At 28.0% G+C, this 24703-nt stretch overlaps 5 protein-coding genes across 8 annotated transcripts; 2 read left to right on the top strand and 3 right to left on the bottom strand.

Moving 5' to 3' along the window:
- Positions 1 to 536: 536 nt before the first annotated feature.
- LOC122636140 (proliferation-associated protein 2G4) lies at positions 537 to 4810 on the bottom strand. Its single transcript, XM_043827087.1, has 7 exons — positions 4656 to 4810; positions 3766 to 4000; positions 3376 to 3538; positions 3098 to 3277; positions 2748 to 2996; positions 2438 to 2584; positions 537 to 2107 (listed from the first exon to the last, which is right to left on the bottom strand). The coding sequence occupies exons 1-7, from the start codon at positions 4738 to 4740 to the stop codon at positions 2003 to 2005; spliced, it is 1164 nt and encodes a 387-aa protein (XP_043683022.1). The 5' UTR covers positions 4741 to 4810; the 3' UTR covers positions 537 to 2002.
- Positions 4811 to 5735: 925 nt separating this feature from the next.
- LOC122636136 (septin-2) lies at positions 5736 to 8630 on the bottom strand. The gene is made up of 8 exons (XM_043827084.1): positions 8058 to 8630; positions 7702 to 7819; positions 7268 to 7604; positions 7006 to 7117; positions 6749 to 6941; positions 6539 to 6666; positions 6273 to 6446; positions 5736 to 6188 (listed from the first exon to the last, which is right to left on the bottom strand). The coding sequence occupies exons 1-8, from the start codon at positions 8085 to 8087 to the stop codon at positions 6015 to 6017; spliced, it is 1266 nt and encodes a 421-aa protein (XP_043683019.1). The 5' UTR covers positions 8088 to 8630; the 3' UTR covers positions 5736 to 6014.
- A 165-nt stretch (positions 8631 to 8795) lies between these two features.
- LOC122636134 (RNA-binding protein 26) lies at positions 8796 to 15785 on the top strand. Of its 2 annotated transcripts, none has more exons than XM_043827080.1 (10): positions 8796 to 8963; positions 9791 to 9909; positions 10005 to 10302; positions 11320 to 11484; positions 11633 to 11994; positions 12405 to 12653; positions 13029 to 13529; positions 13730 to 14514; positions 14671 to 14925; positions 15048 to 15785. In XM_043827080.1, exons 1-10 carry the CDS (start codon positions 8905 to 8907, stop codon positions 15126 to 15128), a joined length of 2874 nt encoding a protein of 957 aa, XP_043683015.1. In that variant the 5' UTR covers positions 8796 to 8904; the 3' UTR covers positions 15129 to 15785. The 2 variants fall into 2 exon arrangements, with proteins under 2 accessions (XP_043683015.1, XP_043683014.1); XM_043827079.1 differs by having other exon boundaries at positions 13017 to 13529.
- Positions 15786 to 16456: 671 nt separating this feature from the next.
- LOC122636135 lies at positions 16457 to 21294 on the top strand. Of its 3 annotated transcripts, XM_043827081.1 has the most exons (11): positions 16457 to 16671; positions 16976 to 17120; positions 17579 to 17701; positions 17846 to 18045; positions 18278 to 18487; positions 19682 to 19853; positions 19925 to 19991; positions 20062 to 20221; positions 20365 to 20502; positions 20629 to 20742; positions 20887 to 21294. In XM_043827081.1, the coding sequence occupies exons 1-11, from the start codon at positions 16598 to 16600 to the stop codon at positions 21104 to 21106; spliced, it is 1623 nt and encodes a 540-aa protein (XP_043683016.1). In that variant the 5' UTR covers positions 16457 to 16597; the 3' UTR covers positions 21107 to 21294. The 3 variants fall into 3 exon arrangements, with proteins under 3 accessions (XP_043683016.1, XP_043683017.1, XP_043683018.1); XM_043827082.1 differs by lacking the exon at positions 17579 to 17701; XM_043827083.1 differs by lacking the exon at positions 18278 to 18487 and having other exon boundaries at positions 16458 to 16671.
- A 1407-nt stretch (positions 21295 to 22701) lies between these two features.
- LOC122636137 (multifunctional methyltransferase subunit TRM112-like protein) lies at positions 22702 to 24568 on the bottom strand. The gene is made up of 3 exons (XM_043827085.1): positions 24313 to 24568; positions 24041 to 24142; positions 22702 to 23959 (listed from the first exon to the last, which is right to left on the bottom strand). The coding sequence occupies exons 1-3, from the start codon at positions 24388 to 24390 to the stop codon at positions 23765 to 23767; spliced, it is 375 nt and encodes a 124-aa protein (XP_043683020.1). The 5' UTR covers positions 24391 to 24568; the 3' UTR covers positions 22702 to 23764.
- Between the last annotated feature and the right edge of the window lie 135 nt (positions 24569 to 24703).

The raw sequence follows: 24703 nt of genomic DNA, 5'->3' as shown, positions 1-24703 counted from the left end.
AACACAATGTTTGATAAAATTGGCCAAAGTTACTTGATTAAATCAAAACAATATTAATTAAATCAAATTATCATTTTAAATTAAAACCTATATTTTTAACGATATTTTTTTTCCTACTTCCATTTAACATCTTTAAATAGAAAAAGAATTTTTAACAGTTGTTATCACTTTGTTACTTGTCATGATCTAAAATTATTAAAATTTCTTAGACATTCTTATATATGTTTGATGAAAAAATAAAAGAAAATAAATATTAGAAGGCCTTTAACACATTAAAACTGTATTATAATGATGATCATATGGCATTTGTTTATGAATTAATTGTAAAAATGCATTTTATACTGTAACTATCGCGGAAATATTAATTTAATCAAAATAATATTACCTTTTATTTTGTATGATCGCGTTAATAAACATTTATGATGCACTGTCCTTTTTTGTATAAATTTTTTATATTGCTTTGATCATAACATATATAATTTAATTCACAATATTATATTATCATGCGCTAGACTACATAAAATAAATAATGTAGCCAGTTGGAACATATTACATACCATTATTATAAATATAATGATAAATCGAATCTTAAAATATGATTAAAAGCAAAGGAAGGACAGTGCACAGTCAGAAGATTATGATATCTCTCGTCGTATAAGCACATTCTGTAACATTCGACATATACACACAATTTGTTTAGAAAAAATATTTGTAACAGACACATCTATCCTTTTTATATAAAACTATTTTAACACACATTGTTAATATTTTGCGCTTATTACCTCAATAAGTCGAATACTTTCCAAGTATGTCATACGATAGAGGTCCATTTTCCATTTCGTTAAATGCGAACAATACGAGAAGCAAATGTTGATCTATGCAAAGTACTTCTCAATTGCCGATATAAAATTTTTATAGGTGCTTAATATAGGTTATAGAATGATTGCCTTTCCGTCGAGGAATTTGCGCAACGAAACACTTTAAAACTTATTAGTATTTCATTGTTTATGCATAGCCCTAGCAGACATATTTTCCAAATTTACAAGTTCAAGCCAAATGTGTTTACAGTTTAAATTCCCAAATACCACTGAGATAACGTATAAAATCAGATTGTATAGAACTAGTATTTATCAAATTAAGTGTATTTAACCCTACCCACTATACTTCCACTGAGACAAAATTGTTGCTGTTTTGTGACTAGTTTATATTTACGTAAATTGATTATTAAAATAACCGAAGTTAATGAGGGTAATGCAATTTGTTTATGTTGTAGTTTATGTTTTAATGAACATTATCAAAAAGTTTGTCCCTATATGTAAAAGAAAGTCAAAGGCGGTATATGTATATATTTATGACACACACTTACGCGCGCGTACACGCACATACACGCACACATACATATAGAAACATATGCATGATGCGTGCATGCTATATGTAAAACAAAGGCATATTTATAATTAAATAATTATGAATATTAATAAACGTATATATATACGATTCATTGTCGGTTCGATTAATCGAGATATTTCACAAAAATCAATTACGTATTGTTAATAAAGTGACATTAGTTTAAATATTATGTAAGATGTAAGGTAATGTAAGATTTCCGCAAAAATTTTTCAAGAACATTCATAGATTTGTGTAGAGTAACAATCTCTGCGTCATTGAAAGACGTTCTGGTATAAAAACGTAAGTGTCAATGAATTATAACATGAAGTGTGATGAAGTGTCATTGTTACAGAGTAAAACTAGACACTTTTCAAATTATAAGCACTTTTATGCATTGGCTGAACTTGAATTTGTAAATAAGACGTATGGAAATGATAAAAGCATTATAACATAAAACTCTACATTTTGTCAAAGTGGGCATCAATGGTTAAGAATAAAATTTGAAATACAGTATTCTTTGAAAAGTTTCTGATTTTACTCTTTATACTGCTAGATAATATGAAAGGGATAGTGCTTGATGACAATAAATCATAGCGAGCATAACTTCATTGTGTTAGGCCTTAGCGTCAACTTCCATTGCTACTTCCCCTACAGCTTTCTCGGCCTTCTTTTTCTTTTTCTTCGCAGATTTTGGATTTGCAGAAGTATATAAAAGACTCTGCAAAGATAATGATTTTGTTACAAAAACAGACTAAACATCAGACATTCGTACGTCGTAATCAATTGAACAATCATCTTAAATTATTTCCTCTTTAATTCAATTTATAATTGTAAATATATCGTAGTTAAAAATGTTGAAGTTAAAAAATTTTACATTGCTAAATAATTCAATATATACAAATAGTTCTTCTTTGAAAATTAAATAAAATGTGTAATAATAACACAGAATGTAAAAAAATGCTATTTATAAATTTTTTAGAACATGTCATAAAAATCATAAAAATCATAAAAATAGTATCTAAAAAGTTTAGATAGATATTTTGTATACCTTCAATTCTGGATCTTCTACTACGCAGTCTGACTGATAAATGTCAAGATCAAAAGGAATACCAGTAATTTTATGTGGCCCATTAGGCATCAATAATACCGTAAACTTAAATTGTGCAGCATATTCATTTGGTTTTTCATATAACACCTGAAATAATTTAAAATGTGATATTTATATATATATATATATATATATATATATATATATATATATATATATATAGATATAGATATAAACATTTTATATTTTAATATAAATAGTTTATATATTTATAAATTAATACTTTAATAAAATTTCATGAATTCCTTACTTGAAATGGTTCAATCAACCTGTGATTAACACATTCAAGAACTGCCATCTTTGCTTTCTTTTCATCTTCAAAGGTACGTAGATTAAAAGGCATTAGTCCATGTTTGTTGGAAACTTCTGAATAAAACATGCGAGATGCTTTCAGCTTAAGCTGATATGTTTCTTCAGTTTTTTTATATATAGTAACACGAGTGTCTTGCTCTCGTCCAATACCTTCACCTGTACTAACAAGTACATCCATTGCATACACCTAAAAGAAACATTTAACATAATTATATATAAATATACTGGCTTATTATTTGTGAAATTCCAATGATTAATTCTTTAAAATACATAATTTATTTCTCTTACTTCATGGGTTTCAAGCGTGAACTTCTCATGTTCCTTTTTTTGCGCATCATTTGGATTTTGTATTATAGTTTTTTCTCCGTCTATCTTGAATTGTTTCAATTGATGACTCAACATTCCTTCAATTGGTTTACACTTATATGCATCACAAATTTTTTCTACTGTTCCCGTTATCGTGTATGTCTACAAAAATATAGCTAGTATTAGACTGATGCAGTTTAATTTCACCATGGAAATTATATTTTCTATATTTTAATTTTTTAAATTGTAACGTATCACACCTCTGTTCCAGGCTTTAAAAGTCTTAGCGCAGCTTGAGATGCATAATGTGCAGCTAAAACTGCATCAGCTTTTCTACCTGTAACTTTGCGTTCCGTCGAAGAGCCTATAACTATAGTGTGTGCCACAACTGCTATAAAGCCATCAATGTGTGCTCCAAGATCACTAAAAATTATACATTACAATGACCAATGTTATTTTACTTTACTATTAACAACATTAGACTGCCTCTGGTATCTGTACTTAACACAGTGGTATTTATGTAAATAATGGATTTATCCAAGTGCACGGATATAAACTGCTTTCATTGACAAGCACACCTATAAATTGTGTTGACTAATACTTATGTAAAGCAATTAAAGATTATTTTACAATAAATAATATGCACTTACACTTTAACCATATCTTCATCTTTGAGTATTAGATCCGGTTCACTTGCAATAGGAGAAAAGTGACAAATACAGTTGTTAACTGATATGCAGGTTGGGAAAGCAATTCCTTTCTTAAGTTCCTTCTCTTTCTTAAAAACTTTACTAGTTTCTTCTGTTAAAAGCGTATCTCCATATTCACATATCTCTCTCACAGATGCTCCAACAATACATTTGTCTAAAACTTGTTTCAGTACACCTATAATAAATAAGGTACTTCAAATTTACAATTAAAATAATAGATTTAACATTTTTATTTATTCTAGTATATTTTTAAAATAATTCCCTTTTAAAATGGTTATGTTTATAGATTTTAATAATGGTTGCATTACTTTATAAATCACGTTTTATGGATAATCCTTAAATTTATATTTGTTTATTAAAAAAGAGATATTAGTTTTGTATAGAAATGTTCTTAATTCCAATTGCGTAAATATATTAAGTCCAAATTAAATTTTGTATAAAGACATTTCAACTGCTTCAATTACTTAGAAAGTATGAAAGAAAACGCGGGCATTACTGAGAATATTTTATATCATTCGAAAATCTCATGTTAAAGCTAATTCTCTGATAAAACTTAATAGAAAAATCGAGAATAAGCAGAAGCGTATAATTATGATATTTATAAGAGCGGTATTCTTAAAATTTGTTCAAATTTCAAGAAACCTATATCTCAAAAAAATACTAAAACGAGAGTCAATGTTAGCTATCCCACATGGTAAGAGCCCGGCATTGGCGCGCCACGTTCCATATGGCCGTACCAAAATTGAGCCAAGTAACCATTGACGGCAACATACACCCAAATCATTTTTGATTTTCAAGCTTCTCGAAAGAATGGTAAGATGTTTTCTTACGATTTACTATCTCGCCAGCCATTTTATACTTGGTAACGACCAAGTCTTCGGCAATGGTCTTCTCAGGCTCTTCCTTGTCCGCCATGTCTTCAGCACACTACATCTGTGGTCACGTGATTTCAGAAGCTCTTGTATAATTTGTATTTCGATTTGTAGTCGGCGCCACTGTATGCTTTATAACGTTTTCTATAAGAGTATCATATATGCCGGTATGATTTGATTAGATTTTTACTTGAATCTTTTTTCGAACGATGTATATACTACTTTTTTTAAAACAAGTAAAATAAAAGAACATCGATCATAAGCGTACTAATTCTTTTCTCATTTCATAATAAAAGAATATCATTGATTGTTTGAAAATAATAACTTGATAATTTTACAAATGATCATAATGGTATATAGAATTTACGTGTCTCATTATATGTATATGCGGCAGAAATTGAAATATAGCCGTCATTTTAATATAAATAATGAAACATTAATTTTTTCACATAGCATATACATACACACACATACACACATCTTTTAATACACATAACTATTAAATCATATAAAATATATACTACATGAATAGATCGTGCTTAGAAGCGAACTTAATATCAAATCCACCATATAGCTCATATTCCAACCAATCCTCACTTCTCATTATTTTTTACATCGTGCAATCATAAACTATATAAGCAACCATGTTGGAAATAATGCATTATACGGTAATATAAAAGTGATGTATCAAGATGGCGGAAATGTGCCATACAATTTTGTTTTGCTGATGTTACTTTCTTACTTTTTTTTTACTTTGAAGCTATACGTATATTTTTCATTTAAATAATTATCTATTAAACAGTTAACAAAACTATTAAAAAATAAAGGGAAACTATTCAAGAATATATATACGATATTTACGAAATAAAGATATCAAGAACTTAACCTAAGATAAAAAAATCAGAAACTTCTACAGATTAATAATTTTATAAACAATTTGTTTAAAATATTTCTTTAAAAACCATTTTGAAAGAAAAGGTAATTTAAAAATATTTTATTACCGTACAATATAAATTAAAAGTAAAATCACTAAAATAATTACAATTGTTACAAAATGAGTTTATTTTAAGTCAATTTTTATGCATTATATGTAAATATTTATATTAGTAATAATGACATAATAAAATTTATATTATGTTGTGCAATGGTTGTTTTTTCTATTTTATTTTTTTTACAAAGATTATATATCTTTTACACTTTGGATAAATATTGCATCTAAATTGTAAATGAATACTGTAATATATTATTATCCTGATTATAGTTCCATTTTTGTTAATATCTCCTTATACAAGGATTATATTTTTGCATTTAGATATATTACTTTTTCTTACTTTTCCCTAATGTAAGCGTATGATGCTGTGGTTGTTGAGCAAATTGCGTCTTGCGCCTATTAAACTCTAAGATATCATCTTCAAGTTTTTTCCGACTTTCTTCCAATTTCTTTTTTTCTTCCGTATGATCTTTTTTCAATTTATCAAATTTATTGTGGAGCTGTCATATTTTACATGAAAATTAAAATTGCACAAATAATAAGAAACAGTTGTATTTTTAATGAAAGTTCTTAATAAGATTTACCTCTTTTTCAGCTTCTTTAAGTTCAGCTTCTTTTTCTTTCACTCTTGCAACAAACATCTGTCTCATTTCATCTTCTTTTTGTTGTAATTCTTGTAAATGAATAGATCTTTTTGCTTCACAAGTTTGTTGGAAACTTACAGGTTTGTTATCACTATCAACATCACTGAATCCCATCTAAAATAGATTATTTTATTATTTCACAATTTAATGTTACACATTTGAGACTTGGAAATACTATCTATTGATAGAATTATATAAAAATTCACCTGCTCTAATCTTCTCTTACGGTACAATTCATAATGACGACAATGGGTTTTTTCACGCATGTCTTCCATATTCGTCCTAATGAGCATTTCACGTAACTTTACAAAGTCACAATGAGATTCATTTTCCACTGTTATATATAAATTTCTGTTATTATTTGTTTATATAATATCAAGTATCAGTGATATATTATATTGTATTAATTTCTTTACCTTGAACTGTACCCCAAGGATATTGACGTGAGCGCATCATTTTGTTTCCAACTCGTACAAAATCAGTACTACCAACTACTGCGAAAGGTACATGTGCATTCATACTAGAATTCACATCAGCTACACTCTCATCATCTGTTGGAAATTGATATATATGAACTCCATTATTTTGCAATTCTGAGATAATTTTACTCTGTAAGAAAATTACATAAAATGAAAATACTAATTATTTTAAATTAAACTTACAAATTATTTACCTTAAACTTTTGCAGTTCAGTTTTTGATATTGTATCAGCTTTAGCAATAATTGGAATAATGTTAACTTTTGTATCCAGCTTTTTCATACATACAAGATCAATTGACTTAAGCCTAAAAACACATTGCTAATTATAATTGATATTAAGAAATCAGTAAAATAGTAAGTATAATAAAATAAAATGAAGTAATATTGTCAAAACCAAAAACTCCTCTTACTCGTAAGAATATCAAAACTTATATTGCTTTCTTGAAAATATTTACCCATGACCTGTTGGACAAATGAAATAAAGACAAACATGGATACGACTATCATGATAAGTTGATAAAGAGCGTTTGATTTTCAATTCTTCTTGCAAATAAGCTTCAAATTGTGCATCTATGTAATCAACAACTGTTTTAAAGCTATCTTCCTTATTAATTTGATCCCCATATCCAACTGTATCAACAATGGTAAGTTTAAGTTTAACATTACTTTCTTGTAATTCGTAGGTATGTGCTTTCAATTTTACAGATGCTAGATTATGTGGACTTGGAGTAGATTCAAAGCTGGTATTAAATAATGAATCCATAAGAGTCGATTTACCTAGACCAGTTTCACCTATAAAAATTTATTAATTTTATAATTATATAATTAATTAGTATTAGATCAAAAAGATATATTTTTGTTCCTTTATAAATATAATAATATATCATACCAATACAAAGTATATTAAATACAAATCCATTTTGAACTGATTTATTTACTAATTGATCTGGAAGACTGTCAAAACCTACATGACCTGAGAGCTTCAAATTGCGTATAGAAGAGTCCAACTGGAAAAACCGATATATTATGAAGACAAAAAGAATAAATAAAATTTTTAATGTATTGAAATTGTCATGATATAATACTATTCTGACAATTACAACTGCAATTATATCAAGTTAATCAAATAAAAATACAGTTACTACAATGATCATTGTATTTTTTGGAATAACGCCTATTAGAGATAACATTATTTTTTTGATTGAGAAAAAATACATTAAATTAAAATGCTCATAATTGTAATACCTTTCCTCGTTCGAGCTCTAAACTCGCCATTTTTACACAGAATGGATTAAAAACAGTGCGATATGTTTCAAACTAAATTTGACGGATTGACGCCACGTGTTACTATTAGCAGCCTTTCTAAAGCAGTATCTTTCAATCCGCGCGTGAACACATACATTCAATAAGATAATAATTTCTGACGACCGAGTATTGAAACACTATTACAAAAGGTTCATAATAGGAGTTATCGATAACAAGAAATGTTTTGTATCCGGGATGAATATCTTTTCTTCCTTCCGTCACTTGACTAGATATATCCTATTACAGACAGTATAGGGTTTTCGTCTTTTATAGCACCGGCTTGTTGATCCGTACTTAGAGGAGGCGACGTGGTTACAAAACGTGAATATTTCACTAAAAACAGTTTTTATGTTTTTATTTAACAAGATAATGATAACGCTATAACGAAAATGTAACGAATGAATAATGATAATGAAACATTGTACGCGAACACTGGAAAAACGACGAAAATTGGGAAAAGGATAATGGAAATCTGTTGTCTTCTTGAAGCGTTGGCTAGAGACGATGGCGTTACCGTCGTATTGCTCGCTCTGAGAACATTCTAGTAATGTAGTTTCAGTTCCCAGAAAAGATCAAACGTATGCGCATACGCAAAATTTGATCGTTTCGTCTCTAGTGATGTTTACTGGAACAAGGTTGTCTATCTACATGAAAATTATATTGGGTGTAAAATTTCAGAATGGCGACTGTCTTTACATAGAAGAGTGCTTATTCCCGCCCAGAAAGCGTTTAACTAACGAGTGCGTTTGAAGACTTTTATGCATTTTTCATTGCGATTTTACTAAAAATGATAATAGAGAATCCAGATCAATTCAAAGCGTGGCTTACTGCCGTTTTGGAGCCGCTGTAAGTAGGCCAGCTTGTCCAAGTACGTTTTGTGTGCTGCGTATATGTGTATGCGTACATCTATGCATGTATGTATGTATGCGCGCGCGGACGAATATATCTATACGATGCATAAATGGCCGTACATGTGCCGTTTTTTACTTCACAAAAAAGATATTATTTAAATTAACTTCATCACAATTTTTGGATCGCCGACATATGTCCCTCCAAGCTTAATTAAATGATTATATCATTCTTGTTGCAATGAAAATTTCTCATTAAAGGGTTATTGAGACTTTTAACTCCCATAAAGTAAACTATTTTTTTTTATCATTACTTTTACATCTGCATATTATAATATTACAAGATGCATATGTGTATTCATAAATTAATTTCAATCGTATAATAATATTAATAACGCTTTAGAGATACTTCATATGTGTATCTTTATGTGTGTGTCTCTATGCCGCGCGCGCATACACATGCGCGCGCGTGCATATGTATGGATATGTACCTTACATATATATGTATATACATATATATATATATTATATATTATATACATATATGTATATATAACGTATAGTATTTAGCAATCTGTATTATATTTTATATTTTTATAGTATTAAAAAATAATTTAATAGGAAAGTAATTCCAGTATATTACTGCTTTACATGAAGTAAAACAAAATTTTATAAAGCATATGTATGTTATAAATATAAATGTGTATATTGTAATAAGATCGTTTTTAAACTTCTCTTTACATTTTGCATAATATTGTATATACATATATGTATATATATATATATAGAATTTAATATATAGTAACATATATATATTGTTTACAGCTGTGATGCAGATCCTGCTGCATTAGCTAAATATGTATATGCCTTGGTTAAGAAAGATAAAACCTTAGAGGAGTTAAGAGGTTGTATGGTAGAACAGCTTGATGTATTTTTGCAACAAGGTATCTTCTTTATTTTTATAATTTATAAATTTTAGTAAATTTATGTTTATCAATACGAATAGTTAATCATTTATATATTTTATATATGATAATAGAAACTAAAAATTTTGTGGAGCTATTATTTAAAACTTTGGAGACTCAAGAATATATACTTCCACCAACTAAGGGAGATCCAGATGGTGGTAGAACTCCACCAGGTGTAAATCCACCGCCTCCAGTGGTAACATCAGAAAAAACTGCAGATGCAACAATTTCTTTAGCTCCTGTAATTACTAATCCTGTTGCACCACTTCAAGTAAATGGTTCGACGCCTACAGCTATTTGCAAGCGTGAAACAAGAAAATCTGATTCTGATAAGGGTGATAAGGAGAAAGAAAAACGTTCTCGTAGTCGGTAAGTGTTTTCTTTAAATATTATTTCTTTTTTAATTTTGAAACATAATATAATTGTCAATTTATAGCGTATCGTAATGCATAATATGACTTTTCTCATTAGTAGTCCTGAACCTCTAATTTAGATAGTTGTTTATCTTATGTTCGTAGAATTAATAAATATGATTTTATGTACATGAAAAAAGGTTCTACATTTTTATTAACATTGCATTAATATACAGCATATATTTGTAAGTAACTAAATGTAATTAATGAAATTATCATACTATAATAAAATGGTTCATAATATATGGTACGAATATTTAAAAACAATAATAAAATTGCAATTCTATTAATTTATTCTAGTATATCTTTTTTGTGATTAATTAAAGTTATTGTAATAGACTTGAAGATTTAATATATGAATATTAATCTTTGCAAATTCTTTATTTGATTTAACTTGATTTTAATAATACTTTTTGTTAAATAATTGTTGTAATCATATTTAAAAACTAATAATTATTAATTTAATATCATTATTGCAAATATTTGTGAATTTCATCTTTGATATTGTTGCTTCCTATTTATGAGTCTATCTTCAATAAGTATCTTTCTTATAGGGAGTGCTCAGGAAGTTGATCTAAGCAGAAAGATTCGATGGACATAAATTTAGGAACATTTTTCTTTCTTACAACTTCTGCCTGATCCAATTTGTTTTATTTGATGAAGTTTATAAGATAGAAAAAGATTATCTCCACAGCAAGCGGTGTGTACTAGAGGTTATAGCTGTATTATATTTATACTAGATAAAAAAGTAAACATATAAGCTTGGATTCAAGAACATTTAGGAGCAGCCACTATGGAGATAATTTCTTTTTATTGTACAAGTCTCATATAAAATATAGTAGAACAAGGATAGATATTAAAAAGGAAGGTGTTCAATGCATAACCATATAATTATTTTTGCTTTTTGGAAAAATTTAATATACTTGTAAAAATATTTTAAGTGTTACTTTTTTTTCTGCAAATGTGTTTATAGGAGTGGTCGTATGAGATCAAGGACAAGATCACGATCGCGTTCTTGGGAAAGAGATAGACGCAGATCAAGAAGCAGAGAACACATTCGTCGCGACAGAGAACGTGATAGGAGTCGTCCATGGCGGAATGAATCTCCACCTATCACAGCTAGACGACACGACAGAAGGTTGCACGAACGATTCTTGTTAAAATGGTTTATTCTTATATGCATTCTATCAAATTGCTGTAATGTATATTTATATAAAGATAATTTTAAGAATAATTTTGGCGAGGGTAGAGTAATAAGGATTTCTGTTTTCCTTTTGTTTATATAGACGCACTAGAAGTCGTAGTACATCTCCAATACGACCAAGGTTACGAGATGGCCCCGATAGTCGCGATCATAGAGCACGTTTCAGAAATAGATCTCCAACCCCGTTGAGGTCCAGATCACGATCAAGATCCATAGATCGTAAAAAAATAGAACGTTCAGAGAGGTTGGATGTAGATAGATCAGAACGGGTAGAAGGAAGTCCGGGTGGTGGTACTCCAACACAAGATAGTAATCACGGAGACGTAGACATGAGGTTATCTACTACAAGTCAATCGATCCAAAGTGTTGTTGCTGTTGCATCTAATATGCCAAGCAACCAAATTGGTCCTTTTCAAGCAAAGAGAAGATGTAGAGATTTTGATGGTACGTAATTCTTGACTATGATTACATTATCAAATTGAATTTTTCAAAGAATACATATTGTGTCACTTAAAAATTTTTACTAAAATACATGAATAGCAATAAGCTATCTAAGAATACCTTTAATGATATATTTTAAGTAATTTCATCATTGATAATTGAAACAATAGCAGAATGATAATAACTTCCCAAATTTCATGAATTTTAACCCTTTTGATACGGCAACGTCATTCGCGAGTACCAGCCATGTTTTTTATCACTGATTGAACTAATACTTTATTGCTGACAAAGCGTAATATTTGATACTTTGTCGCATCAAATACTAGACTATGGTTGTAGTTTCGTAACGAAAGGGTTGATGATTATAGAATATATGAAGTATATACCTGAATATTGAATATTTTTTTTTATAGAGAAAGGATATTGTATGAGAGGAGATCTTTGTCCTTATGATCATGGTACTGATCCTGTTGTATTGGAGGACGTTGCTCTAAGTCGTGTTTTGACTTTTGGACCACATAGTCATCAAGCTCCAGGTACAGTACCGGTAACAGCAGTACCTGATCCACCTCCAGGTCCCAATGGCAATGCACCGCCACCACACCTTCCGCTCGCAAGTCTGCCACCACCGCACTTACGAAATCAACATCATTCTAATATGGGTAGGAAGTATATCTATATAATACCTTTTTTTTTTTACAATGATTAAAGTTTCAATATTCTATCGAAGATATGTAATTATATTAGAATAATATATTAATCCTCAAATAAGAGATCGATTATTTTGAAATACTATCAAAGATCAATACTATTTCATTGAATATAATTTAGTAGTAATTTAGATGGCAAAATTGTTTAAAAGATCCCTAATAATTTAGTATCAGTTAAGCGAGCATTAAAGTAGAAAGATATTGTTTATTGTTACAAAGTTTATGCAATTAAGAAAGTTATAATATTATATCATATTGAATGAATATGACAATAATATTTGATTAGATTTAATGACAATAACAAGAATATGTTAGATGCATTTGCAGAATACAATCCAGATGCCCCTAGTATGGAACCAAGAATGCCATGGGGTAGACATCCACAAACTGGATCTGGACTTTATGGAAGAGGTCAAAGGGAATTGATTAGTGTACCAGTAATTCCTCACACAAATTCGACAGAAATAACACATAGTCAAGCAAATCCATTGAAACGGAAACAAGCATTTGATTTTAATCGTCTTGGACCAAAACAAAGAGCAGTGCACAATCCAGCTAACTGTTCTTTAGAATTAAAGAAAGTTCCACGAAGTTTAAACAATATAACACAATTGAATAATCACTTTTCCAAATTTGGAAAAATTGTAAATATTCAAGTTAATTTTGGAGGTGATCCAGAAGCAGCTTTGGTTACTTTTCAGTTACCTACAGAAGCTAAGGCTGCATACAGAAGCACTGAAGCTGTGTTGAATAATAGATTTATAAAAGTGTTTTGGCATAACATAAATAATAATTCAGTTAGTGGAGCTATAGAAAATGTACCACCAGGTAAATCAAAGATTACATTTTTGTATGTTTTATGAAATTCTTGAAAAAATAGTTAATTTTATGATTTATGAAATATTTGAAAGAATAGTTAATCTTTTTTCTATTTACAAATTAATAACTCTATAAATTAATAACAATAAATCGAATCTAACATATTGTTATCCTCAAATTTTTATTAACATATAATTGTGTTTATCAAGGTTGCCGTCCTTCCGTAAAAGAAAGATTAGGTGCTGCTCTAAATTTGCCAGCAAAATCGGAGGAAAATGAGTATGTGCCCACGCGTCGCTCGTCGGATGAACAAAATACACAGAATGTGATTCCAACATCACCAAAAGCGGCAGCAGTTCCTACACGAGAAGAAAAGGTTTTAGCAATAAAAAAGACGCAGGAGATACTGGCAGCTAAAGAAACATTAAAGAAAAAGCAGGAAGAAAAACGTAAAGAAGCTATAAAATTAACTGCTGATTTAAGGAAAAGAAAGCAAGAACTTTTAGACAAACATCTTGTAGAAATTAGAGTTCTAATAGATAAAGCGGAGAAGAATCCAGAACAGAAGGATGCAATTATGGCAACAATTAAAACTATGCAACAATCCATTGACAATTTACGTAAAGATTTAGCTGCAAATGGACAAATTTGTGGAAATAAATCGCAGATAAAATCCAAAGAACAAACTCAAAAGGAGATTTTAGATGCTGAGCTAGATTTAATGACTGCTCAGCAGGAAGGTCAAGATGCAGGGGAATTGCAAAAGAGATTAAATGAATTACGAGCTCAAGCTGCTGCATTAGGTTTACATGCGAGTCCAGGTGTAGGTAGAGGTGCGAGATCTAGTAGAATTATACGAGGAACTCATGCAGTTTCGTATAGGGGTCGTGGAAGAGGAAGTTACGCTCACGTTTCAGTAGATCACAGACCGACGAGTCTTCTAGTCTCAGGTTACGAAACGGAGGAAAAATCAGATGTTCTAGCACATTTTCAAGTAAGTCGATTAATATAATTATAAGTATAGTAAATCTTTATTCGTGATAGAATTTACCATTTGAGATTCTATATGTTTAATACAAATGAAGAAAAGAAAAGAAAATGTTTCTTTATATACTTATGAAATATTAAGGATTATTACTTCCTTTTTTAGCAATTTGGAGAAATAGTGAACCAAATTATAGACGATACAACACCATCTATTGTAATCAATTATAAATCCAGAAAAGAAGCCGAAGTTGCAATGTTAAAAGGCCGTACCTTTCAAGATAGATTATTATCTATAACCTGGGTGTCCGGACATCACTTACATCGCGGTGGAAGTGGAAATAATTTGAATTCATCCGTACAACTTTCTGTACATTCTGAACAAGCACCGCCAACAACTGAAGAAGAAATCGATTTAGAAGTATGCTTCAGTTTTCTTTTTTCCTTTTTAACGTTTAAATTACAAATCTAACGAGACAATAATGATAAACCGATATCATAAATAGCAATGATAGACGCTAATGTAAACGTTCGTGTTTACAGGGAACAGCAGAAGCATTACTTCTTGAAGAAAATGAAGAGGAAGAGGAGGAAGATGGGGAACCACGCAGTTGGCGACGATAGCAGCATCAGCGTTATTTATGACAAAAGTGCGTTATTGGCTACAGTGGTAGTAGCATTTTTTGGGCATATCGATGTTTGCTCAGTTCTTTCACGACTGCTACATCGCTGCTTAATGTTTCAAATACAATGATTTTGTCAAAAAAGTCACGTTATGGGCTCATTGGCGTTATAATGAGCATTACAATACTTGTTAATACTATTAAATATGCGTGTGCATTATAGCGGTATGTCTATACTGTGTCCAATAATGCGCATCACGAAAATAGGCCAGTATACAAGTTTCCACAACACGACTAACCAAATTTATCTCATTATTTCTAGAATAAAATCGCTATGTTTTGTATGGGAAACTCTTATTCTAACTTTAAGTCCTCATCTTTCATCTGTAGAATTGCGATTATTTCTCGTTATGATATTATAAGGTTTTATGATGTAGTACATAAATCTAGAGTAAATAGGCATATGTAGTTCTAAAACATTTTTCTGTCGAAAGCGAGAAAACTATATTTATAATTTGTATAATACACATAGCTTATTCTAGATCTTCTTCATAAGAGATAGCGTATAACGCTTAACGTAGTGTAAATGATTTTTTACTTTCACTTAAATGTACTATTTAAAAATTGTTCCTGTAATCATGTACAGTATCATGTATAATTTTCATTGTTTTGTTTTACCTAATGTCAGTGAATTAAGTTGGTAACGCCAAAAGATATTTAGTGCATAATTTACATAGATTGTTTCAATATATATTGCAAAAATAATATATCATTGTTACACATAAACCATTCAGTTTTATAAGAAGGTAAGTATTTTATTTATAAATATACAATTTGAACATGCACATGCACTAAAAATTTATGATGAAATCAAAATGTGTTCTGATACTAGTAGAGTCAGAAATAAATTATTTGATACATTTTAAAACTAATCTTGCGTGCGTTTTTTCCCATTCGATAGAAGTAATAGTAAAATACATTGCATGTTCATTGTTACAATGAATAATCACAAAAATGACTTAATATTAGAAGTTATCTTTTGAGAAAAGAGGGGGAAGATTACTTGTTGACTAAAAAATTTTTAAGATTTAAATTAATTTAATATATCTATATACATATAAATATTTCTTTTGAATTTACTTACCTTAATTCCTTCAGTATTCTATCTCGTAAAAAAGCTAAGATCGCATATATTGTTATATATGAGCGTTATGTATGTACTTGCAAAAGTTATATATGTATTTACACGGTGATTAGATGACCGATAAACAAACATTGGCCGATGTTGGTCTATGCTGCGCAATGGGTATCTGCGCATATCTATACTACGAAGTATATTCTCTATACATAAATTCTATGCTACGTTTATATTCGATTTCTACTAACTTAGAATTTTCCCTTCATACGAATAGGTCAAGGAAAGCGCGTCGCAGCACGAATTACGTTTAAATTATCAAAACACGTTTAAAAATGACGGAACAAAGTGATAGAAGTCAATTACCACCTGGTTGGGAGTGTAGATATGATTCTCGTAGTGGACGTCCGTACGTAAATTATAATTGGAAGTAATATAGCGTAATTTTAACAACATTTGTATCTGTAAAAATTTTACTTGTACAGTACAAATAATTCCTCCTTTTTCATTCTTTCGTTTATGTATGATCTTTAATTGTGTGGTTATATATTATATATTATTTTAAATATAAATTTTTGTTTTGATTATTTATAAAATTTATTTTATTAAAGATAATTATTATATTAGACAATATATATATATATATATATATATATTTATAAATTTTGCTAAAGTACATAGATTATTAGATATTAATGAACATATTCTTTTAGATATTTTATAGACCATTTTAACCGAACAACAACATGGGAAGATCCAAGGATACGATATTGGCAATACTCTCAATATGTACAGACACAAAATTCCATAGCATTGAGTTCTGCCACAACCATTACTTCTCAAGACATACCTATGCAGGTCAGTTAAAAATATTTTATTATATTTTCATTTCAAATATAAAGATCAATAATTGGTTTAAATTAATCAATCCATTGCAGTTTGCTAATTATACAAGTTTTTACTTATCTATAAATTAATTGGAATAAAAATCTAAACATACCAAATATTTCTTTAAGTTATTTGAAGTTAAAATGTAGAATAGATAATTATATTATTTTTTTAATACTTTTCAGAAAAATAATAGTTTAAAACTTTATAAAACTTCTTTTTATTATCTATGTATACTATTTATATTATTTTTTGTTCTGTATAAAATTTATAGTTACTTAAAAAAATTCTATTCATCTTGTGTAAAATTATATAATTTTAATGAAATGATGTAAAGGTTTCTTATACATGATATAAAGTATGTATATTTTTACAATATACACATGCTGCATTTGGATTAAATATAAAATATACTGTATATATTCAAGACTGGAGGAATTGGTGGTGGTGGACATTTAGTTTATACAGGAGCTCATAGAGCTCCTCAAATTTATCCAACACCATCGCCTTTTCATAATCCTCAACTTGCATTTTTGCCACCTAGTTTACAGGTAGGTAATGTTAATTAAATCAATGCATATACCTTTTTTTAAAATTAAACTAGATTATATTTTATAATATTTAATTTTGATAATTTTATAATATATCAAATAGATATAGATATATATATATATATATATATGTATTTTATATAGGACTTAAAAACTCCAATATCTCTGAAATCAATGAGTGCCATGACAAATCGGTTTGGTGAAATTACTTTGGGATCACCAACACCAGTGAGAAATATGGAAACTACTTTAACACAAGATTCTGATTCCGAATTGCAAGTTGCAAAAATCAATGCAATGTTTCCTACAGTTTCTGATACTCACATACGACTGCTATTAAAGAAGTAAGTGTTTTATTGAATTTGAAAAGCTAATTTTCATTAACTATATTTAATTCTTTTATGTATCATTTAAACTAACAAATATTTACTGTTTTATTATTTCTCTCATCACATTTGTATTTATTTTTATGATGCTATAATTAATTATCATTTTGTACATGGTTTCTTTTTCTTCACTTTTTTTCATATAGCTCTGTATTAAATTTAGCGCTAAGTTCCCAGCCGATGCTTTCAGATACCATAACAGAGCAGCTTTGGTTGTGAGTGCTCTCCAAGTGGAAAAGAATCCTCTTTGCGCTCCAGGACCGTGTACACCTATGGGAGTACACTCAAAATATGCAATACCAAGATGGAGGCTACCAGCTCATGCTATACATGCAGCTTTAACATTGAGTCCACCTCGTGGGGTTCGGCCAGCCCCTAACTCCCCAAAAATGAAACTTAGGTTTATCCCATACTTATAGTTTCAGTCTCACCCACTCTGGATGCTAGATGTTGATATCGTATCTTGTTATGATTAATAAGAAGTATACCAGATCTGGAACAAAGTAATACTCTTTCCTTGCTTCTTTGTAAATTTCTGGTATATTTCATTTGTGTACACAATTTGATCATTGCGATGTAGCAATAGCATGTACCAATTATTTCCCTGCTACAAAATACTACTACGTTTCGAACTTCCGCAATTATCGAAAAATTGCATATGTCGAATCTGGTAAATTTTTTAATTTATATAAATTTTACAAGTATTTTTTGTGTCACGCACGGTAGAAAAATTGATATTTAGTAGCATTTAAAAAATAATGATATTTAAACATAATTATGTCTCTCTTTGTATCTGTGGTCTTTATAGAATGACTATGTATCCTGTCTGATTTACTTATTTTAGTTAAGATTTCATTATTTGGAATTTTTTTTACTTTTCAGTTTCTTCCTGGTTTACAGTACCATAGACGTTGGGTAGTATAAACATTACACAATTCATAGATAGGTTAGTTTCTGTTATCATCTATATACCTTTTGTTTAACATTTAGTGGCACAAAGTAATGTTTAAAATGTTGTGTAAATGTCAATTATTGTAAACATCTGTGTAAGAACAAATGATCCAAAAAATTATCTATATGTAAACTCTCAATTTAAATCTATCAATAACTCAATTGTGTATGTAATTTTAAAAATTTCATTTGTTCTAATACAGCATAATTATATATGCATGTATATTATGCCTAAAAACCATCTCATAGCTTAAATAGCTTAAGCTACTATTATTTAATAAAATAATTAGTTAATCACATTTACAGATTTAAATATTTAAAAAAAGATTTTTGTTAAATATTACTGCTTGATGCAAAAATATGTAATCATTTATATTTCTCAACCAAATATGCATATCATATAACATATTTTTAATACACATTATCTTTATTTTACTTTTGAAGATAGCACGTATAAGTTTCATATTCAAAAAGAGAAAAATCAATAAGACCTTATAGAGGTAGATTTTATCTATTTATGTATTGATATAATATGTTGAAGTATAAGTTGAACACATTTTTGTGTTTTAGATCATATCAATATATGAACTATTATTAACATTCGAAACTTCTCTTAATTTATATATTGAAAATTTGTGTACAGGTACCTGAAAAATGTATTTCCTAAAGTTGATGAAACAATGTTACTTGATATATTGGAACAAAGTGAAAATAATGTTCAAAAAGCTTCTGAAAAATTAATTGATCTAGGCTATGAGAAACGAAATCTTACTGCTCCTAATAAATCCTTAAATAAGAAGAAAGATAAAGATCAAGTAAGTAATAAGTTTTATTAGGTAATGAAATATTTAGTGTGAATCTCTAATACATTTCTTTTTAATCATAGGGTCAGAATGAACGAACTGCTCCAACTCCACCTCCTCGTATGAAAAGTTTGGAGGAAAAAAATAAAAGTATATTATTCAAAAAATATATATATTCTTCTCTTAATATATAATATATATATGTATAAAATAATTTCAGTGAAAGCACGCTTGACGGAAAAATATAAATCTGTACCAGAGAGAGTAATAGTGCTTGCTATGGACAGCGTAGATTATGACGAAGAAAGAGCAATACACATATTAGATATTATGGTTGCAGAAGAAGCTACAAGGCCACTTTGTACTTCCAGTAGTCAAAGGTAATTCATATTCATCACGCTCATTCATGCATTTATCATATGTATGGATATATATATATATATATATATATATATATATATAGATTAGATATAGATATAAATATAGATATAAATATATGTTTATATTTTAATTGTCTTAACAGCAGTCGAAGCGATGAGCGAAAGGGAAGTCCGCCTGTAACAGAAGCTATAAAACTAACAGCATCACCAATTAAAAAAGTAGTTAAAGAAATTGATCCTGAGAAATCCAAGAGATCTAAAAATAAAATAGAAATACCAAAGTACGATATTTGTGTATCATACTTCTATAACAATTAGATTAAAGATTTACAGATATTATCATCTATATTACTAAATATCTTAAATTAAATAATTATACAATAACTTATAAAATATTGATATTTTAGAGTTTCTCGTGGAACTAGTACCACTGAAGATAACGAACATAAATCTCCATATTTGTTAAAACCTACTGGTCCAAATCCTGAATTATCAAAAGGAGCTAATAACGATTTATTATTGTAAGCTGTAGTAAAAATTAATGTTATGTTTATAATGTCATATTATAAGTTAATGTTGTATAATATTAATATATATATATATATATATATATATATATATAATGTTATATTTTGTTAATCAACAATTATATTAAATCATTTCAGACCAGACTATGCACCATGGTCAGGACCAGATCCCAATTTATTATCAAAAGAACAATTTCCAAAATCAGTAGCAATGGGACATGATGCATCTTTAGTATCAGGAGGTTGTCTTGCTAAGGGTCCTAATGCCGAATTACGAAAAGGTCCGTTAAGAGGATTAGCAGAAGGTTCTATATATTCTCAAAGGAATTTAGCTAATACAGAAAGCCGTGGTAAATGAAATATATGTGGATGTTTCTTTTTAAGTTTTTTTGCACTTGCAAATTGACTTGAAATAATTTATTCTCCAAAAATGACTATAAATAATGGTTCTCTTATGCTTTTCTTTTGCAATTTATTATTAATGTGCAAGTCTTAAACCTTCATATTTCTGTTTTTAACATCTTTTAACAAATGATTATGCCTATATTTATTTCTCATCAGATATACACAGCTATCCCTCCATCTATTATGATAATATCATATAGCATATTAATGTTCACTACATTAGTAATAATAAGTATACTTATAAAAATTTGAAAGTGTCTAATATAACTAATTGATTAATATTAGATATCTTCTCAAATATTTTTGTAAAATGTAAATCTTTTTTTTTCTTGGCTCATTTGCATATATCATTCTCTTATTATTTAAATTAAACATGAAAATACATATTTATTGATATAAATGATATGTTTTATTGTTATTAGTCATATATTTCTATTCTATTGGAAAAATATATTTTAGTATTGTTTCCATTGTATAAAAAGTTGAAACATATTCGGTCTTTATATAACAAAGAAACCAATAACATTAACAATATTTCTATAACTAGAATACAGATATGCGAAAATATAAAACAATAATAGTCACAATATCTGCTTACATTCAATACATTTGTATTATTAAAGGAGTAGAAGGATTTAAGAATATATTATCCTTAGTGATTTAAAAATATCACATCACTTCTACATTAACATATCCTAACAAATCTAATAATATAAAAATATATATATGTGATATATATATCCAGAAAACTTTGTTTCATGTTATATTTTTATTGTTAAACAATGATTTACGAAATTATTTGTGGTATAATGATAAAATATTTATTTATAAATATGAAATAATTTACTATAATTGTAATTATGTAAAGATAGTATTGTCTATCATTCTTGTTTCTTTAAATGTTTATGTACTATACCAAATGCGTAAATGGTTCAGATTATCTAGAAATATAACTAGCTTCGCATTCATTTAAACTAATATCAATAGATATAAAAACTAACTAGATTAAGATATTTAATAAATAAGAAAGCCAAAATATTCAGTATTAAGTATTTCAATTAAATATAAGAGTATGTTTAAATTGAATAATCTAGTGAATAATTCACATGGACATTAATTTTTTATAATACAAACATTCCATGATATAAAAAATAATAAATATAATTCCGCATATCTGCAATATAAATTCCAATTTATTAACATATAATATAAATCATAATTGAGATATATGATTTATAACGAAAAATTTAAAAAAAAGAAAAGAATGTCAAGTATAAAACGTAATTAAGTTAATAGATAGAGGTATTTTCATAGCTTCATTCAATAATCCTGCCTTTAAAAAGATTTAATATGCGAGTTCAGAATCAATAACAGATGGGCTGTGGTTGATACATCAGTTGAGAGCTATTTTTATAGCTTTTTAACTTTTGAAAAATTATGGTGGATAAATAATATATTTTGACTATATTTTAAGTAATACTGAATGCAGAAGATTAATGCAAATAGAACAAATGGGCTCTCTAGTTCTAGTAAAAAAAAAATTATATATTTTAATGTTAAGCACATCTATACTTTTTGAGATATTATATTATATAACATTTTGGTGAATGTATATCAATGTGTATAAGACAGCAAATAATGTGAATATATATTACTAAGATTAACAGAAAATATCTTCTATTTAGTAAGAAAAGTTTCATTTAATACTTTATTGCATGAATTCATTATTTGCTATAGTAGGTTGTTTAGATTACATTATAGTAAATGTAGTATTTTAAACTATGTGTACCGCTCTCTTTCTCTCTCTCTCTCTCTCTCTCTTATTATCTTTACATTAATTATTTAGAACATATTTTATGCATTTACATAATTTTAATCAAAAATAATATTTTTTTCATAATTAATATCTGAATAAATAATTAAATTACTTAGCATGTATTTTTCTACTTATAAGTGTGATATTTCTAATAGACTACAGATCTAATCGAATATATGAAAGTAATAAAATGAATTTGTGTATTTTCATCAAAATTTCTAATTTGAATATATTCTTCATATTTCATAATGTTTAATATAATTTTACTTTTATAAGGATAGAAAAATGAATATGCCTGTATCACATTCCTAATAGATTTTTCAAACATTTAAATAATCAACATTTATAGATAAAAAAATAGTAAACTTTTAGCTAACAATAGTGGTATGTGTTAAATATTGCAAGTGATAAAACAAAATTGTATTTCGTTGTATCTATACATATTTGTGCAATAAAACAATCGAACTTGTTTATTATCTCTAATAAATTTAGTCAAAACTGTAATTGTTCCAGTTGTATATGTTCTATTAAAATGTATCTTTTTATATCATAATCTTAAAACAATATAAAAAGTATTATCTACATTTATAATTTATAATTATAGAAAATAAAAAAGAATTAAATTATAAGAATGTAAAACACAATACTCTATACAGAACTCTATGCTACATGTCCTTAATTTGAATACATAAAGATTATATTCTATTGGCAAATATCAGTATTAATAATAATATACAAGAATTTTATACATGTATTAATGTATGATTTTATGACTAATAAATTTTCTTATAAAATTTAGACTTCATCTTCATTTAAAAGCATGTTAGGTATCCCATCATTAATAGGAAATTTTCTACCAGATTCTGGACACAGTAAATCTCCATTTATAACTTCTACTTCTAATAGCACATGGTGTACCTTTTTTAAAAAGTCTTCATTTTTCTCATAATCTTCTATTAAGTTTTGAGGAAGTTCACCAACATGTCCAATCTATAAAAAAATCTTTTAACTACAAATATGAACATTGTATATGAAAATGCACATATCAAATTAAATATTTAAAAAATTTACGCTTTCTGCAGCTTTCCACAAGGTTGTCCAGTCCAATTTTGGTATGATCCTTGCTATAAATTCTGAATTGAAGTCTACTTCCGATACTTTGATATCTTTTGCCTGTAAAATTATTAAGAATGCTTTATTATAATATTTTTAATAATTTTTAATAATAAATAGAAATCAGTTTTTAGAGTAAAATTTACAAGTGCATGAAGTGTTAACCTTAACATTTCAAAATTGATTGTCTGTAACCTTTCAAATATGGTTTCTTTATGAAATAAACTTACGATGATCCCTAAAGGATAACCTACAGTAACGCCTTTTAAGCATTTCGAAGTTAACATATTATGTGTTAACAGTTTCATTTTCCTTTTAAATTAAAAATCGTTGTAATTACAGTATACAAATATTCGTTCAGTACTAACAATACGATGCGCGCGCAAGCGTTCCGGCGCGGAATGTTGGAAGCGTAAGCATCGTATGTCACCTATATATTTTCATGTTTCTTTTAATTTACTTTCTTTACATTTTATATTTTATGTATAATATTCTGAATAAGTAATGAAGTCCATTTCTTTAGAAAAAATGTTTATTTTAATTTTTATAAGAATGAATACAATAGTAAATAAATATAAATAAAACAATCAATGAAAATTGATAAAAGGTAATATTAAATCT

This window comes from Vespula pensylvanica, chromosome 20, assembly GCF_014466175.1.
Source record: "Vespula pensylvanica isolate Volc-1 chromosome 20, ASM1446617v1, whole genome shotgun sequence".
Lineage (NCBI taxonomy): Eukaryota > Metazoa > Arthropoda > Insecta > Hymenoptera > Vespidae > Vespula > Vespula pensylvanica.
The sequence above is the reverse complement of the archived record's forward strand: the minus strand, read 5'-3'. Positions and strand labels throughout refer to the sequence as shown.

Coding starts and splice junctions, on each gene's coding strand:
- LOC122636140 (XM_043827087.1), bottom strand. CDS start 4,740: ATGGCGGACAAGGAAGAGCCTGAGAAGACCATTGCCGAAGACTTGGTC. Junction 3,278..3,375: donor TTTTAAAGCCTGGAACAGAG/GTGTGATACGTT, acceptor ATATTTTTGTAG/ACATACACGATAACGGGAAC. Junction 2,108..2,437: donor TAGAAGATCCAGAATTGAAG/GTATACAAAATA, acceptor TTATCTTTGCAG/AGTCTTTTATATACTTCTGC.
- LOC122636136 (XM_043827084.1), bottom strand. CDS start 8,087: ATGGCGAGTTTAGAGCTCGAACGAGGAAAG. Junction 6,447..6,538: donor GTAAGAGAAGATTAGAGCAG/GTGAATTTTTAT, acceptor AATCTATTTTAG/ATGGGATTCAGTGATGTTGA. Junction 6,189..6,272: donor TTAAAGAAGCTGAAAAAGAG/GTAAATCTTATT, acceptor AAAATATGACAG/CTCCACAATAAATTTGATAA.
- LOC122636134 (XM_043827079.1), top strand. CDS start 8,905: ATGATAATAGAGAATCCAGATCAATTCAAAGCGTGGCTTACTGCCGTT. Junction 10,303..11,319: donor GAAAAACGTTCTCGTAGTCG/GTAAGTGTTTTC, acceptor ATGTGTTTATAG/GAGTGGTCGTATGAGATCAA. Junction 14,515..14,670: donor ATGTTCTAGCACATTTTCAA/GTAAGTCGATTA, acceptor TTCCTTTTTTAG/CAATTTGGAGAAATAGTGAA.
- LOC122636135 (XM_043827081.1), top strand. CDS start 16,598: ATGACGGAACAAAGTGATAGAAGTCAATTACCACCTGGTTGGGAGTGT. Junction 17,702..17,845: donor TTTTGCCACCTAGTTTACAG/GTAGGTAATGTT, acceptor TATTTTATATAG/GACTTAAAAACTCCAATATC. Junction 20,503..20,628: donor AATAAAATAGAAATACCAAA/GTACGATATTTG, acceptor TTGATATTTTAG/AGTTTCTCGTGGAACTAGTA.
- LOC122636137 (XM_043827085.1), bottom strand. CDS start 24,390: ATGAAACTGTTAACACATAATATGTTAACTTCGAAATGCTTAAAAGGC. Junction 24,143..24,312: donor GTTATCCTTTAGGGATCATC/GTAAGTTTATTT, acceptor ATAATTTTACAG/GCAAAAGATATCAAAGTATC. Junction 23,960..24,040: donor TGTGGAAAGCTGCAGAAAGC/GTAAATTTTTTA, acceptor ATTTTTTTATAG/ATTGGACATGTTGGTGAACT.